This window comes from Hemiscyllium ocellatum, chromosome 46 (assembly GCF_020745735.1).
Source record: "Hemiscyllium ocellatum isolate sHemOce1 chromosome 46, sHemOce1.pat.X.cur, whole genome shotgun sequence".
NCBI classification, from domain to species: domain Eukaryota; kingdom Metazoa; phylum Chordata; class Chondrichthyes; order Orectolobiformes; family Hemiscylliidae; genus Hemiscyllium; species Hemiscyllium ocellatum.
Window position 1 is genome coordinate 15,521,941 of NC_083446.1, and position 18,141 is coordinate 15,540,081.

Consider the following 18,141-nt stretch of genomic DNA (forward strand, 5'->3'; position numbering starts at 1 on the left):
CCACTTTCACATTGAGAATACCCTCCATCGTGTTATGTGGCACTATCATCTTGCTACATGGAACATGGTGACTCAAGACTGGGTATTCATGAGGTGCTATGGGCCAACACCTGCAGCAGAATTGTACTCCAGCCCAATCTGCAAACTCATGGCATGGCATATCCCCACTCAACCATTACCATCAATCCAGGGGAAGCAACCCACTCACTGGAGGAGGAGACTCCACAAATAGCCCCATTCTCATTGACGGAGGAGTCCATTATATCAGTTCAAAAGATAAGGCTGAAGCTTTTGCAGCAACCTTCAGCCAGTCATGCTAAGTGGCTGATCTATCTCAGCATCCTTCAATGTTTCAAGAATTACAGATACCAGTCTTCAGCCAGTTCGATTCACTCCATGTGCTATCAAGAAACAGTTGAAGGCAAAAGCTTCAGGTCCTGACAACATTCCAGTAAAACGACCGAAGGTGCGCTCCTGAACTTCCTCTTCACCGGCCACACTCCTCAAGTCTAATTACAACATTGGCATTTACCCAACGTGTAACACTGCCCAGGTATGTCCTGTACACAAAGCAGAACAAATCCAACCCAGCCGATTACCGCCCCCATCGGTCTGCTGTCGATCATCAGTAAAGTTATGGGAGGGGTCATCAACAGTGCTATCAAGCAACAGCTGCTCAGCAATAACCTACTCAGTGATGCCCAGTCTGGGTTACGCCAGGGTCACTCAGCTCCTGACCACATTACAACCTTGGTTCAAAAATGAACAAAAGAGCTGAATTCCAGGCGAGAGGGGAGAGTGACAGCCCTTTACATCAAGGCTGCATTCAACCAAGTGTGGCATCAAGGAGCCCTAACAAAACTGGAAACTGGGTATTCGGGACAACCACCCTGCTGGTTGGAGTCACACCCGGGACACAAGAAGATAGTGGTGACTGTTGGAAGGTCAGTCATCTCTGCTCCAGGACATCTCTGCAGGAGTCCCTCAGGGTAGAATCCTGGGCCCAACAATCTTCAGCTGCTTCAGCAATAACCTTCCGTCCATCATAAGGTCAGAAGTGGGGATGTTCTCCGACGATTGCACAAAATTCAGCACCATTCATGACTCCTTAGATACTGAAGCAGTCGATGTTCACATGCAGCAAGATCTCGATGATATCCAGGTTTGAGCTAACAAATGGTAAGTAACATTCGAGCTATACAAAGCCAGTCTATTGCTGTCACCAATAAGACAATCTAACCACTGTCCCTTGGCATTCAACTGTGCTCCTATCACAAAATCCCACACTACCAACATCTTGGGGGTTACCAGTGACTAAAACTGCAACTGGATTTGTCACATTGTGGGTCAATCCACAGCAAGGTGGATTGCAGCAGGTCAAAAACGCACCATGACTCAGTGGTAAGCATTACTGCCTCACATTGCCAGGGACCCAGGTTCGATTCCAGCCTCGGACAACTGACTGTGTGCACTTTGCACGTTCTCCCAGCGTCAGTGTAGGTTTCCTCTAAGTGTTCCAGTTTCCTCCCACAGGCCAAAGATGTGCAGATTAGGAGGACTGGACATCCTAATTACCCATAGTGTACAGGGATATGTTGATTAGGTGGATAGAAAATGCAGGGCATGAGGCTTAGGGTAGTGGGATCTGTCTACGTTTGAGTGGAATGCTGTTCAGAGGGTTGGTCTGGACATGTTGGGCCGAATAGCCAGTTTCCACACTCTTGGGACTCTCTATATAAGGCACCACACCATGACCTTCTCAAGTGTCACCCAGGACAGGAAATAAATGCAGGCCCAGCCAGCAACACTCGCATCCCACAGATGAACAAATATTTTTTTTTAAAAATCAACATTTTTTAAAATGACAACCCAATTTCACTACATCCTTCATCCTGGTCCTATACAGATTGTGATGCTGTCAATCCGTGCAGTAGAGGGCAAAGAAAGGAGCAATTGGCCCTGGAAGCTTTGTTAGACAGAGTTTTTGGTGTTTTCCCTTTGTCAGCTTTGTTTGTAAATTGACAATTTTGTGTTTTCCCATGTACAGGATATGTTCCTCTCTCCAAACACGGATCTCAAATCCAGGATCACTGTTGGTGCTTTTAAAAAGGGGCACTGCAGTCCCAAAAATCAGCAACATATCCAAATTACCAAACTCTAGCCAGTTATAGGAGTGTTAACATCAATTGAAACAAATCTAAATGTTGTCAGACTGTCAATCTTGGAAGTGATCAACAATAGCAATAACAGCAGAATCCAATTCTTTCACAAGATATGGAAATCACTGGCTGGGCCTGAAGATGATGGAGAGTTTCCTCCTTGAACTTCAACAGTATACAGATTATTGAGATTCACTTGTGAACTCGCTTATGTGTCACTAGGTTGAAGGACCGAGTGAATCCCTTCCCACACACAGAGCAGATGAATGGCCTCTCTCCAGTATGAACTCGCTGGTGTGCAAGGAGAGAGGATGAACACCTGAAACTCTTCCCACAGGAAGTGCAGTTGAATGGCTTCTCCTCTGTGTGAATTAGCTGGTGTGACTCGAGTGCGGAGGAAACTGTGAATCCCTTTCCACATGCAGAGCAAGTGAACGGTTTCTCCCCCGTGTGAATTCGCTGGTGTGCAGTCAGGGTGGATGACTGCCGGAAACCTTTCCCACAGGAAGTGCAGCTGAATGGCTTCTCTCCAGTGTGTACTCGTTGGTGTCTCAGCAAACTGGACGACTGAGTGAAGCCCTGCCCACACACAGAACAGGTGAATGGCTTTTCCCCAGAGTGAACTCGCTGGTGTTCAACCAGGGCAGACGAATGTCGGAAACTTTTTCCACATGTGGTGCAGCTGAATGGTTTCTGCTCAGTATGAACTCGCTGGTGTGATCGAAGGCCAGATGAATGAGGGAATCTCTTCCCACACACGGAACAGTTGAATGGTTTCTCCCCAGTGTGAACACGCTGGTGTATATTCAGATCAGACGAAGACATGAACCTCTTTGCACAGTAAGTGCAGCTGAAAGGTCTCTCCTCAGTGTGAATCCGCTGATGTAACATGAGGCAGGATGTCTGCGTAAATCCCTTCCCACACTCTGGACAGGTGAATGGTCTCTCCTCGGTGTGAATTCTCTGGTGAGACATGAGTTTGGTTGTCTGAGTAAATCCTTTCCCACACACAGAACAAGTGAATGGCTTCTCTCCAGTGTGAACTCGTCGGTGGATTTCCAGCTGGGATGGGTAATTGAACCCTTTACCACAGTCCTCACATTTCCATGGTTTCTCCATGGTGATGGTGTCTTTGTATCTCTTCAGAATGAGTGATCAATTAAAGCCTTGACCACACTCTGAGCACAGTATCTCCCCACTGCCAATGGGGTGAATGTTTTCTCAATCTTCTTGATAAGTTGAAGTTCTTTCCACAGCAAATTCACCAGAATGCTCTCATTGGAATGTGCGATTGTGTAATGCTTTTTCCCCAGTCTACTCACTGGAACACAATCACTCAGGGGGTTGTGTGTGTGTTTATCATTGGGTCCTCGTTGCTCACACAGATGTCTGAAATAATTTCCCACAGTCAGAACAAACATTTCCCTGTCCACACTCAGAGGCCGATGATACTCAGCTCCTGCTGAGTGGCATAAGTCAACCAGACCTTGACAGGAAATTTGGTTTGTGTTCAATATCTCCAAAGTCTTTGTTCAAATATCCTGCAAAAGGAGTTGACAAAAGTAATCATTATCAGTGCCAGGACAGAAATTCAGAAGGGAATTCCAGATTCAAAAGAACGTTATTTTCCTAATTTCTTCCTCAAGTCTGTAATTTCCTGATTCCACATCTCCTCCTTCTTTGGACTGAAATCCAGATTTAGATTACTTAGTGTGGAAACAGGCCTTTCGGCCCAACAAGTCCACACTGACCCGCCGAAGCACAACCCACCCATACCCCTACATTTACCCCTTATCTAACACTACGGGCAATTCAGCGTGGCCAATTCACCTGACCCGCACATCTTTGGACTGTGGGAGGAAACCGGAGCACCCGGAGGAAACCCATGCAGACACAGGGAGAACGTGCAAACTCCACACAGTCAGTCACCTGAGCTGAGGCGGGAATCTATCTGCCCATCTCTTTCTCCCATTCCAGTTTTCTATCCTGTCTCTGGATTCATATCTCTATCTCCTAGCTGCAGACTGAGAATCAAAGCAGTGATTCTGATTAGAGTTTGGGGCTTCCAGCCTATTTTGTTGGATCCTCTCCCCCACTGATCCACCTCCAATGTTTCCTTTCTGATCACACCCTCATGGATTCGACCGAAACTCAGACACGCCTCTCCCTCACCAACATGGCGGCACGTTACGCAAGGTCAATGCCCGTCTTCAGCGAGGTGGCGGCCAGGTAACACTGCATGCCCATACCAAGATGGCGGCCGGTTATCCGGTGACAACTGCCCTCACCAAGAGGGCGGTCGTTCTGTTCTCAATCCCGCCCACACCCACTGCGGCCTCAGGCCACCCCCATGGAGTTTATAGCCTCCTCATGTTCCCCCCCACCCCACTCCTTTTCCGGTTTACATCCCTACCTTCTCTCACATTCTCCTCCCGAGTGTAAGAGAGGAATACGATTGCTAGGGCATGCTCCCCTGGCCTGCCGCCGGCTCCGTCCCTCTACAACACGCACCGTCTCCGCCTCCGTCTCGCTTGACGTCACAGAGGATCCCGGCGTCATGACGTCAGCTTTAGTCCGAAGAAGTCGCGGGCCGCGGCTTAACGACGGGGCTGAACCGGACCCTCCTCCAACCAATCCGAGATAATGAGAGGCGGGGCGATGCTTTGGCCAACCCCCAAAGAGCCTGCCTTGTGGTTTGCCCCATAAGCCTGTTGGGAGATGTTGTTTCAAATATCTGGGGTAGCTGGCAGTAATACCTGGTCCAGGGTCAGGGATATCAAAGGTGCGCAACAACTCACCGGTGGGGAATTCAATCCCAGTCTCCTGTGTGACAACACGCGGGCTGAACAACACTGAAAATGACTCCAACGGCAAATGTGCAGCCTGTGTAGGTGTTAGTTGTGCTCCCCTTTGCCAGGATGCAGGCTCTGGTGAGAGCAAAGAGCTGTGCAGCCTGTGTGGACATCCTGTCTGGTGATGCAGCTGATTCGAGGGTAGTCAAGAGGGTGCAGATAGCATATCCTGCTAACGGGCGTTAGTCTGATGGCTGGAAGGAAGAGCCATCGGTGAAAAGTATCAAGTCGGGACGTGGGGTAACAACCTGCTGAATCACGTTTAAACAGCCATGGTCGTCTGCAGCATCGTGCTGGGTGGGCGGGAGTAGGGTGCAGCGCGCTGTAGGGAGAGCGACCTCATAGCCAGTTCTGAGTTGCAGTAAAATGTTGGGTTGCCGCTGAATTAAGCAGCAGGGAGACCAAATGTGGGACCAAAACAGTACATGGATGATCTAGCACAATGGGGTGGCCTTTACCATTGTTCCCAAGGCTGTTGCCACCGCACGCAAACATTCCGGCATTCCCCTCACAACAGGTTGTAAATGGACAGAATAAAAGGCAACAGGGCGATCGAGGTGCCCATGAAGCTGCGTTAAAATGCCGGATGCAAACCCTTCTGACTCAGTTACATAAACATAGAAGGGCTGTGAATAATTTGGAACTCCCAGAGCAGGAGCGGAGATTAGTTTTTTGCTTCGGTTCAGTGAATGCCCTTTGCATTTTGGGTGTTCACTTCGGCTGGCTGTCAGGGGAAGCTGTCTCCCACGGGGGTGCATCAATGGCATGGTGATCCAGTGCTGCAGCAGTTTACCATCCCCAAAGAAACTTGCAGCTGCATACTTGTGACAGATGGGGGAAGTTGGATGATGACAGCCACCCGCTCCTTGGACAATGCTTTGAGGCCATGTGAAAGGTCGTACCCCAGGTGTTGGACGTTTTGCTGACAAAGCTGCATTTTCTCGATAGTCACCCTGTGCCAGACAGCAGAGCAAGGCCACCGTATCCTGCATGCATGAGCAGATCATCCGCATACTGGAGGAGGATCCTGTGGCATGGCAGGTGGAAGATGAACAAGGTGCAGTGTACTGCAAGCAGCATAAACTGTGGGGCTCTTCATTGGTGCCTTCTTTGGGGAAGCTGGATCCATGTATATTGGCAGCCACCGTATTGGCTGTCAGGGGACAATTTAAATCGAGAAGGCGGCTGAGCATACAGAGAAGCAGATGGCGGAGATGGGGATACTGGTCAAGATAGCATTTGCGTCCAGGGGTGTAGGGGACAATAATGGCATTGACAACCCTAAGATCTTGCACAAAGTACCATTTTCCTGGTCTCCCAGGCTTTGGGATAGGTACAATGGACGTGTTACATGGGTTGGTTGTGGGCACTAGGATTCCCTGTTGCAGAAATAAGTCAATAGCTGGTATCATCACTTCTACTGCTGCAGGGTAGTAATGGGTATTGTCATGTTGATGGTAGGATGGCTCCCTGTCTGAGTGTAACTATGTGGCAGGGTGGACAATACCTGGCCTATGTGGTTAAAGTGCTGTGGCCACAGCGAGTATGGGAGATCAGCTAATAAGGAGGGGGCAGCACCTGGACTCTATTTTGTAAAAGTAGATTGTAGTAATGCAGGTGCACAGTGTGCACAGAATTCATCTTGTCTAATTGGTGCAATCTGGGGGATCTGTGCCTTGCCCAAGGGGTGTGAAATGTAGTGGTGATTGCGCGAGCCACACTATCATGACTCCCCCATCTTTGAGAAGCCACAGGTTCTTAATAATAAGGGGAATATGCAGAACCACCGTTGGGTCTTTGCAGGCCAGTGCAGCCTGCTCTGCACAGAGTTGCACTTTTGCTGCCACACCTTGCAGTCCAACAAAGTACCTACTAGTGATCATTAGTGGGGAGGCAGGCTAGAGATGTGAGTCTGCGAGAGCAACAGATGTTGATGCCAGTTCCTGTGGGCCAGAAGCTGAACAGTGAAACAGACAAAGCGGCTGTCAATATCATCCACTGGAGGAAAGATTACATGGGGAATGAAGGGGTGATTGGTAGCCAGGAGAGGAGAGGGTCAAGAAGGCATGGGTAGGTTCTGGCAGGCACAACCAGGTGTAGCAAGAGTTTGCCAAGGGTTGGAGATATCGGGGCTGGGGGAGATGACTCCAGGAGTGTGGTTCCAGGACCTTGAGCGTGAGTACTTGCGGGGAGTAATGGATGCCAGCATTTAGCTTGCACAGCGTCTGTGACCCATGAGGGCTACTGGACAGGAGGCAGAGACGATGGCAGCGTCGAGAACCGTGGCGGGTCCTACGCTGAACTGCATGAGATAGGAGAGTGGCTCCACCATGGGTATTCCTGAAGCACCCCCATGGTTCAAATGCTCTGCAAATTGTTGATTTTCTCATAGCTGGATGCCTGCTGGGAGACCGCTCCAATGTGTTGCACTCATCACCAACTCTGCTACCCTCTGCTGTAGCAATTATAAGATATGTCACCTACATCTTTGCCACTGATCCCATCACCCAAGGAAATGCCTACATACTCCCAGACTCCACTGATGCAGTCCAAGCAGCTCAGCAAGCTGCCTCTCCAAAAGAGGGGGCCGCTTGGCCCCGTTCGGTCACCCTCCCTATAGGTTCTTATCCAGCCTGATGGTGGCACACTGAATCAGACACACAGGCAAGAGAGGAATGATACTTGCTTTCAGCCATTCCTGGTATGCATTGGGATTTGCTGCAACTGCCCAAGCCCTGCTGACCCAATGCCTCATCTGTTTACAGAACAATACAGGGAAGCCTGTAGCCAAATATGATCACTTACCAGTTCTTGACGGGCCATTCACCCACATCCAGATTGATTTTGCCCACATGCCTCAGAAACAGGGATACAAATATGGTCTAGTTATTGTACACATGCTTTCAAAGTGGGTAGAGGCATTCCCCACCAAAAAAAAAATGATGCCCGAACAGTGGCAAAGTATCTCCTGTGGGATGTTATTCCAAGATTTGGAGTTCCAGGGAACATAGAAACAGACAAGGGGACCCAATTCACCATGAAGTCCTAGGGATACCCTGGAGACACCACATCCTCTACCAGCCCCAGTCATCAGGAAAGGTAGAAAAAATGAACAGCATCCTCAAAACCACCCTCACCAATATCATTCAGGACACAGGATTGACTTGGCCAGACACCCTGCCATTGGCACTGTACACAATAAGAGGACAGGTAAATCGAATGACGGGACTGACACTCTTTAGGAGTTGCTAATGGGACAGCCTATGCCCACACCACCAGACCCCCAAAAACACTCACTGACACAGCGCTGCTCTTAATACAAGAGGCTTTCATAGATGGCGTTCCAGCCCTTAGTAGAAGGATCACTTTAAACCATGAACTGGTAAAAGCTGTGCTGCCCGCACCACAGCAGCAACCACTTCACCCATTTAAACCTGGGGTGAATGTAATGATACAGTCACTGCTGAAAGATTCTCTCTCCCCTCAGTGGAAAAGACCATACCTGATCTTGCTCTCAACCAGGCCAGCTGTCAAGCTCCAAGGGACACCAGAATGAACGCACGCGGCCTGGTACAAGAGGGCTCCATCTCCGCAGAAGTACGACCAAGCAGGACTGGATGCAGGTCTGGATACCACAGAGGGATCCAGCTGCTTGCCACGGCCATCAGGATCATTATCCTTGGTTTGACCGGCATATCACTGCAGATTGCTAACAGGGGACACAGAACAGGACACTTTATCCATTGCAAACAGCTGTTAAAAAGACTTTCCTTCATGTGACCCACAGATATTCAGAGGGTGAACCAGACCCGCTGCTGGGTCTGTGCCTGCTTCTCTGCCCATTCCCATGGGGGCATTCCTCTAGCCGCAGTCTGTTTTAACATCGCAGGGATGGCAGAGGGTGGCTGGATCCGGACAGGTCCCAAGGTCACAACGTTCAGCCTGCCAACCAAACTGGCCACTCATGTAACTAATAGCCCAAACCACTGGAAATCTGCAGGGTATCAGCTAGACAAATTCACAGCATAATTCTACCCAGCCTCTCACACTAACCCCCAGCCTTGACCATCACAGTGGGTCCACTGTTTTTCATCACTTATATAAGTGGTTTTGTTACGGGGCAGTACGATGGCTAGCACTGCTGCCTCACAGCACCAGGGTCGCAGGTTCGATTCCAGCTGCAGGTGACTGTGTGGAGTTTGCACTTTCTCCCAGTGTCTGTGTGGGTTACCTCTGACTACGGTTTCCTACCACAGTCAAAGATGTGCAGGTCAGGTGAATTGGCCATGCTAAATTGCCGATAGTGTTAGGCGCATTAGTCAAGAGGAGAAATGTGTCTGGGTGGTTACTCTTCAGAGAGTCAGTGTGGACTAGTTGGGCCAAAGGGCCTGTTTCCACACTGTAGGGAATCTAATCTAATCTAAAACCACTGGATGGGGACCACCCATAGGAACCATCTGCCTGACAAGATGCCAGCCATCTGCATGGGAGGCTGGTGCCAGTACACCAACCTTCTTTGAGAAGGTGACTAAGGAGGTGGACGAGGGTAAAGCGGTAGATGTGGTGTATATGGATTTTAGTAAAGCATTTGATAAGGTTCCCCATGGTAGGCTACTGCAACAAATACAGAGGTATGGCATTGAGGGTGAGTTGGAGGTTTGGATTAGGAATTGGCTGGCTGGAAGAAGACAGAGGGTAGTAGTTGATGGTAAAGGTTCATCTTGGAGTGCAGTTACCAGCGGTGTTCCGCAAGGATCTGTTTTGGGACCATTGCTGTTTGTCATTTTTATAAATGACCTGGAGGAGGGGCAAGAAGGTTGGGTGAGCAAGTTTGCGGATGATACGAAAGTTGGTGGAATTGTTGACAGTGAGGAAGGATGTGGCAGGTTACAGCGGGATATAGATAAGCTGCAGAGCTGGGCAGAAAGGTGGCAAATGGAGTTCAATGAAGGTAAGTGTGAGGTGATTCACTTTGGTAAGAGTAACAAGGAGATGGAGTACTGGGCTAATGGTCGGATACTTGGTAGTGTGGATGAGCAGAAGGATCTTGGTGTCCATGTACACAGATCTCAAAGTTGCCACCCAGGTAAATAGTGCTGTGAAGAAGGCATATGGCGTACTGACTTTTATTGGTAGAGGAATTGAGTTCCGGAGTCCTGAGGTCATGTTGCAGTTGTATAAGACTCTGGTGTGGCCGCATCTGGAGTATTTGTGCAGTTTTGGTCGCTATACTATAGCAAGGATGTGGAGGCACTGGAACGGGTGCAAAGGAGGTTTACCAGGATGTTGCCTGGCATGGTAGGAAGATCACATGAGTAAAGGCTGAGGCACTTGGGGCTGTTTTCATTGGAGAAAAGAAGGTTTAGGGGTGACTTGATAGAGGTGTACAAGATGATTAGGGGTTTAGATAGGGTTGACCATGAGAGTCTTTTTCCACGTATGGAGTCAGATATTACGAGGGGGCATAGCTTTAAATTAAGGGGAGGTAGGTCTAGGACAGATGTTAGGGGTAGATTCTTTACTCAGTGAGTTGTGAGTTCATGGAATGCCCTACCAGTAACAGTGGTGGATTCGCCCTCTTTATGGGCATTTAAACAGACATTGGATAGGCATATGGAGGAAAGTGGGCTAGTGTAGGTTAGGTGGGTTTGGATCGGCGCAACATCAAGGGCCGAAGGGCCTGTACTGCGCTGTATTTTTCTATGTTCTAACTCTCTGCTCCTAGCTCCCACAGCGCATCAATCTGCAGCAGAGGGTAGTATCCTAAATTTACTTGCCCAGAAAAAGTCTGCCCACAATTCCACTTTCACTACCATCTGGAGAGGAACCCAAACCCCCCCACTTAAAAACATACAACGGCACTTATTTTGTCTGTGGCCACAAGGCATGCCCCTGGCTGCCATTGTCAAGGGCTGGCAGCTGTTTCAGCAGGTACATGGTACCACTCATTTGCCACTTCCTGTTCTCTCCCTTTCGGAAGTTTATCACCCACAGCAAATCACACCCTCACTGCCCTAAACGCGGTACACTCCCTATTTATGCCCAATTATACAACGCTGAGGCATACAGCTGCCCTCCATGCTAGAGGAGATAGCAAATGTCATGGCTGAAGCGGTCGCTCAGCTGCATTCGCATTGTCGCCCTACAAAGTAGAGTGGCCCTGGACTACTTGCTGGCCGAGAAAGGGGACACTTGTGCCCTGATTAGGTACAGAGTGCTGTACCTACATTCCTGACACCAACGAAAACATAACAGAACTGACACACCACATTCTGCTGCTATCCTAATGGACAAGAATCCCACTAGAACTTGTGGAGCTGGACAACCTCCGGCTTGGCTCATGGGCACAGCCCTGCTGCAGGTTCTGATATCCCTTACTGCCATTCTTGTGGATATCGTAGTCCTGGTCATGATCCTCTATGTGCTGTTCCCGGTTGTATACAGCATTGTTACCACCCCCCCCCCTTCACCACCCAGCTAATACAAGTCCGCTGGAGTGACATTCCCACCCTGACACAGCCTCCGCTCTGTCAGATTCCAACACTAATGACTACCTGTACAACACCGAACCCCCCACTACCTAACAATCCCCTCCCCGCCCCCACCTCCCCCCAGATCTGGCTACATTACCCGTCTTTTCAACCCTCCCTTTAAACAAAAAGGGGATTGTGGGAAAAAGACCTGCCACCCTGCCCACCCACAACATGGCCACATTAAAAAAAAACAGAAGGTGATCTGCAAAACACAAATCAAGCCTGCCAGCACAAGCAGAACACACCCACAAAGCCTGTTTGGCCAAGACTGGGGCAAAGAAACCAGACATGGCCAAGCTATTCCCAGACCAGAGAGTACACTTCCCAAACACCCTTCACAGTAAAGCTCCCAGCCCCATTTAGCACTGCGGTTTCAATATCCTAAGGGCAGGCCCATTTCTCATTGAAACCGATACCACATAAACAAAAGAGGCAGATCGAGATACCCCAAAAGACTTCACTCACAGGAGGAACACAATGAGCACACCTGAATGCCAGGGGAAAGGATATTTACACATACTCGCATGGGCAGGAAATACAAATGACGACATTTCACCCATTTATGACAATGGCTGGAATCTCCTCTGTCAATTACAAATGAATTACCACTGCCAGAAACTTGAACTTCCATTCGGTTTATTGTTTTAATCGCTTTACAATTTTCACCTTTGTGTTGTGATAAAGCATGCCAACATCTTCTGTTCTGGGAAAAGCATTCTGGCCATCTGTGCAGAGAGCGCAGCAGGTCAGGCAGCATCCAAGGAACAGGAAATTCGACGTTTCAGGCATAAGCCCTTCTTCAGGAAGAAGGGCTTATGCCCGAAACGTCGAATTTCCTGTTCCTTGGATGCTGCCTGACCTGCTGCGCTTTTCCAGCAACACATTTTCAGCTCTGATCTCCAGCATCTGCAGACCTCACTTTCTCCATCTGTGCAGAGAATCAGTTCTGTGTCAGCCTGCTCAATGTCTCCTCCACGATATCACTGTGTCTAATAGACTGCTTATCAATTTCACCACAATCCATGTTGGTGTTCTCTGATCCATTGGGCTGAACTTTTTTTGACATTCTATTCCTTTAGCTATAAGAGATATCAATCCATTTGCTTTCTTTTTAATGATCTGCTGTACCTGCATGCTAGTTTTCTGAGACTCATGAAAGAGGACACTCAGATTCTGCTGCAACGGGGAACCCTGAAGGGTCTCCCCATTTAGATAATCTGCTAGCCTTCCCATTTTTTCAAACAAAATGCATGACCTCAAGTTAAACTCAATCGGCCGAATTTCGGCTCACTCTAACAACACTATTCAATGCATTGATAACGTATTTAAAATTCCAGGAGACTTGATTGATATAAACCTGTGGGGTTATGACAGTCAGCACAGACCCAAAGGCAGAATGGCCTACTTCTTTGCTCTGCCACTATGACCCTCTGATCTAAAGAGAACAGGTTCAGCTGCTCCAGTCTCTCCAACCAATTTCAATTCCTGATATTGCTCCCAGAAATCCTCTGTTTCCAACATCTCCAGGTACTTCACATCTTTCTGCAAAGGTGCAGAACATAGACTCCTATCTACAGGGATGGAGTTGAAAAACAGAAAGATAATGTGCAAATTATTTCAAACTGTGGTTATTCACCACTGGGGGCAGTGTCAATATTTATCATCTCCATTTAGAAAAAGGAAACAGACACTGGGGAAGGTGTCACATAGAATCACAAGCAGAACATGAAAACTGAAAGTATTTAAACCTCAGGAAAGGCTGGGGACCCTTTCTCTCAAAAAAAAAAGACTAAGATGATCAACAATCCAACTGGGAATTTTATGAGGAACATCTTTCCCCAACAAGAGGCGAGAATGTTGAACTTACTCCCGCAAGTGGTTGAGGTGAACAGTAAGAACAGATTTAAGGAGAAGCTGGACACATACATGAGGAAGAAAGGAATAAAAGGATATGTTGATGGTGGGAGACAAAGAGGGAAAGGTGGAGGCTTATATGGGGCATAATTACTAACAAATTAATTGAGCCGACTGGCCCTGTGCTATTGACTCAATGGAACATGTATTCATTTCCGATTTGCTGTGGGAGGGAAGACATTATTTGCAGTCAAGGATGAAAGAAATATTCTTCCTCAGCTTTTGGGGCCCATCTCCATGACAGAGTGTGCAGTCCCAGGCTCAAAGAGCATCAGCCTCACTGGAAGCAAAGTGGCGAGTGTGGCCAGTCTAGCGGAAAGAAACCCTCTGGCCTTCCGACTTCACCCCCTGTAAGAATGAACATGGTTCAGTCTTGGATAGGATTTCCCCTCATTTTTATATCAATCGATAGGGTATAGTATCTATGTCAGCATTTACTGCCCATCCCGTACTGTCCTGCTTGAGAAGGTGCTGGCGAGCTGCCTTCTGGAACTGCACACCTTGTGGTGTAGAGAGGAGTCTGGCCCAGTGACAGTGAAGGAACAGCCAATATAGTTCCAAGTGAGGATGGTCTGTGACACGGAGGGGAGTTTGCAGGTGATGCCTTGTTCTTCTACATTCTAGAGGTTGAGCATGGATGTTAACGCTGACTAACAACAGATCCAATCTCTGCAGTCACTTGTGAGTTCGCTCATGTTTTCGTAGATTGGATGACTGAGTGAATCCCTTCCCACATTCAGAACACACGTATGGCCTCTCCCCAGTATGAACTCGCTGGTGTTTCTGTAGACCAGAGTAATCTCTGAATGGCTTCTTACATTTGGAACATTTGAATGGTTTCTCCCCAGTGTGAATTCGCTGGTGCCTCTGCAGGCTTGATAACTGAGTGAACTCTTTCCCACATTCGGAACAGATAAAGGGCCTCTCTCCAGTGTGAACTCGCTGGTGTGTCTGCAGACTGGAGAACTGAGTAAATACCTTTCCACAGTCCAAGCAGGTACATGGACTCTTGCCAGCGTGAGCTCGCTGGTGGCTCAACAGGGTGAAATATTCACGGAATTTCTTCCCACACTCAGAGCAGGTGAATGGTCTCTCTCCCGTGGCAGCACGCTGGTGTTTCCGTAGGGCAGACATGTCAGGGAATCCTTCCCCACATTCCGAGCAAGTGAATGGCCACTCTCTGTTGTGGCCACGTCGATGAAATTCCAATGTCGACAAGGACTGGAATCCCTTTCCACAGTCCTCACACTTCCACGGTTTCTCCATACGGAGGAAGTTCTTGTGTCTCTGAAAGTACAATAATCAACTCTAGCCACACACACGCAATGCAGTGTGTTTGGCAGGTCACATGACTGATTGTAGCTGTTTCAGACAGTTCAATGGAAGATTCTTACACAGGGGTGGGAGAGTGTCTCACTGCATTTCCAGTCAACTTGATGTTAAGCCTTTGATACAGACAGGACAGACAAACATTTTTCAATTTATGGTTATTTAAATCCCAGTTAATTAAGTCACTATTTTCACAATGTTTGTTAGAAGATTCCTGTCTGTAAATGTTCTCCTTCCAGTTTCCTGTAAAAGCAATTATAAAAAGAATAAGTACAGACTGCAAATGCAGGACAGACAATTTTAGTTTCTCTGAAATAGCTTTTCCCTTTCTCCTCCCCCAAATCTGAAAACCTCCATCCCACACACCCTTCCCGGCTATTCTCACTCCTCTGTCCTTAATATACACCCTCCCCATTCTCCTCAGGGTGCTGTAAAACCGCTCCGTGCTGGATAGACTCTGTCCCCTTGTTGGTTTGATTTTTCTTTCTTTTTTAGTTTCTATAAATCATTAACTTAACACTAGATTTTTTTTTAAAAAAGGAAAGAAGATGAAACACACTATTTCCGTCTCAATGAAGATCAGTCTTCATTCAGAGAGAGAGAGAGAGAGATGCAGCAGCTTTGAAGTGTAGGATTGAATAGCTTCAGAAGAATGATAAGATTAACTGTTATTGTCAGAGACTGCAAATGAGTGCAGTGAAAACTTTGTAACGTCACCCCCTTAGATATATAAGATGACCAGTTACAGAATATTGAAGTGTTTGTTACGGATTTAGGCAGAGAATTATTAATAAATGCCCAGCGTCAGAACAGAGAATAGATAAGTTTGCTCACAAAAACCGTCCACTTTTAATGTGCCCATCAAGTCCTTGAAACCGCGTGGACTAATCTCCCCCAAACCCCACCAGCCTGGAACTGCCCTCCGTGACAATAAGGGAACACTGATTGGCTGGAGAACCAGTGTTCTTCCGGTCCTCCGCCGTGTTCTATTGGTCAATGCGCGATAATACGGACTTGGGGCGGAAATTGGACCCATGTGATGGCGGGAAAGCATGATGTCATCCACAGCCGACCAATACATTCGTCCCAGCTCTTCTCGCACAGACTCCGACTGCGCACATGCGTGGTTTTGTATCCAGGCAGGCGACAGGGATTGTGGGCGTTGTAGTACTTATAAAGCCTACCTGTGGGAAGTGGATGGAAATGGGGGATGCTGGTGAAAACAGGGTCCCCATTCAGACACACAGGACCAGCTTTCTAATATCAGGCAGAAAGGCTTAAAGACCTGGGAAGGGGAGGACGGAGTATATGGGATATAGTGATTTATAATTTGTCTGAGAAATATATTCACACCATAATAATATTCACCATTTTCCATCATGTGGGCAGCACAGTGGCTCGATTCCAGCCTCGGGCAATTGTCAGTGTGGAGTTTGCACATTCTCCCTGGGTTTCCTCCGGGTGCTCCGGTTTCCTCCCACAATCCTAAAGATGTGCAGGTCAGGTGAATTGGCTATGCTAAATTATCCATAGTGTTAGGTACATTAGTCAGAGGGGGGTGGGTTACCCTTCGGAGGGTCAGTGTGGACCTATTGGGCTGAAGAGCCTGCTTCCACACTGTACGGAATCTAATCTAATATTCACACAGAATAATGTGTACTGAATATCAACTCTGTTCTTACTATACCTTCTGTAAAACAATACTTCTTCTTGAGCAGTCACCGTGGACTCAAGGGCAATTTACTTCCACTTCAATGTTGCAACTCCTGAGGTTATGAAATAGTTAAATGCTTGATTCACAAGCACTGCCACATGTGGAGCAGGTAATGTTCGCTGAAGTGAGTGATGATGATACTCATGTTTTCACATGTTTCTTCCAGTGGTAATGTTTGTTTTCCATCTGGGCCTGTCAGATTTTCTCAGAATAGTTGACTTCTCCACAGATAGGTCTTCTCCAAATTGGATGGTTTTGGGCCAAACATTCTCACTATTGAATGGGGATATTACATTTTTTTCACAGGTAATGTGAACAAACTGAACACTTTTGTCTGCCAACCTCACTCAGATTAAGGAGCTTGTTTTAGAAGTCCCGTGTTGGGCATGCAGATGTGAACTGGGAGAAAGTGAGGACTGCAAATGCTGGAGATCAAAGTTGAGAGAGTGGTGCTGGAAAAGCACAGCAGGTCAGGCAACAGCCAAGGAGCAGGAGAATCAGCGTTTTGGGCATAAGCCCTTCATCAGGAATGAGCCTCATTCCCGATGGAGGGCTTATGCCCAAAATGTCGATTCGCCTGCTCCTCAGGTGCTGCCTGATCTGCTGTGCTTTTCCAGCACCACCCTCTTGACAGATGATGTGAACTGCCTAATGCAGTTGATTGATCATAACTGGTGCCTCCGTTATAAAATCTTCAGTCTGATCTGCACTGTACAGTCTGACTGCACCATGTGAGAGTTGCAGGGTGTGGCAAGGAGCAAAAGTGATGTCAATGCTAAATTGAAAACCTCAAAGTCATCTAATAACCATAAATAATTACTTCTCTCAGAAGATAGAACATTGTACAATGAATGATGAGATGAGAAATTGGATCCGTGCATTTAAAGTTTAGACAGGGATTGTATTAAATCACTTCCTACAAAATGTTGATTCCGTTTAATGCTTCAGAATGGATGTCATCCAAAAATAAAGTTTTTTTTAATGGGGTCTGAGAATTGCTGATCAATTGGGGAAGGGGAGGTAGGTGGGGTATTAATAACAGATTGTTAATGTATTTGGACTTGATTTATTAATGCAATAACATCCAGATTAATCATCTTTTACAATATGCAAACAATGGTAATGTAACAGGATCCTTAGTATTGATTTAATAGGGCTCTTAATTAATTTCAATAATATTGTTATTATTACAGATTGGTGGTAATTATTGGTGAAATTATTTCCAATTATTGAAGGAAGAAATGAATGGAACTGCATAAATAATTAAATCCTAATTCATCATAAACCCACACGATGGAATCTTAAGCTTAGAAGGTGGCCATGCAGTCCATTTTGCTGGTCCTGTCTGTGTAAATGCTGACAATCTGTCCCACTCTGCTCCTCCTCCCTCCTATTGAAAACCATTCCTTAATAGGGTTATGGTCCGGGATTTTAACTTTCCAAACATCGACTGGGGCTGCCACAGTGTTAAAGCTTTAGATGGAGAGGAATTTCTTAAGTGTGTACGAGAAGATTTTCTGATTCAGTATGTGAATGTACCTACTACAGAAGTTGCAAAACTTCACCCACTCTTGGGAAATAAGGCAGGGCAAGTGGCTGAGTTGTCAGTGGGGGAGCACTTTGGGGCCAATCCTTTTCCA

General features: G+C 47.3%; 1 protein-coding gene across 1 annotated transcript; it reads right to left on the bottom strand.

Moving 5' to 3' along the window:
* Positions 1–1,910: 1,910 nt before the first annotated feature.
* On the bottom strand, positions 1,911–15,703 carry LOC132836217 (zinc finger protein 665-like). Its single transcript, XM_060855547.1, has 6 exons — positions 15,622–15,703; positions 14,138–15,030; positions 8,514–8,636; positions 5,914–6,196; positions 4,573–4,982; positions 1,911–3,297 (listed from the first exon to the last, which is right to left on the bottom strand). Exons 2-6 carry the CDS (start codon positions 14,722–14,724, stop codon positions 2,352–2,354), a joined length of 2,349 nt encoding a protein of 782 aa, XP_060711530.1. The 5' UTR covers positions 14,725–15,030; positions 15,622–15,703; the 3' UTR covers positions 1,911–2,351.
* Positions 15,704–18,141: the final 2,438 nt, after the last annotated feature.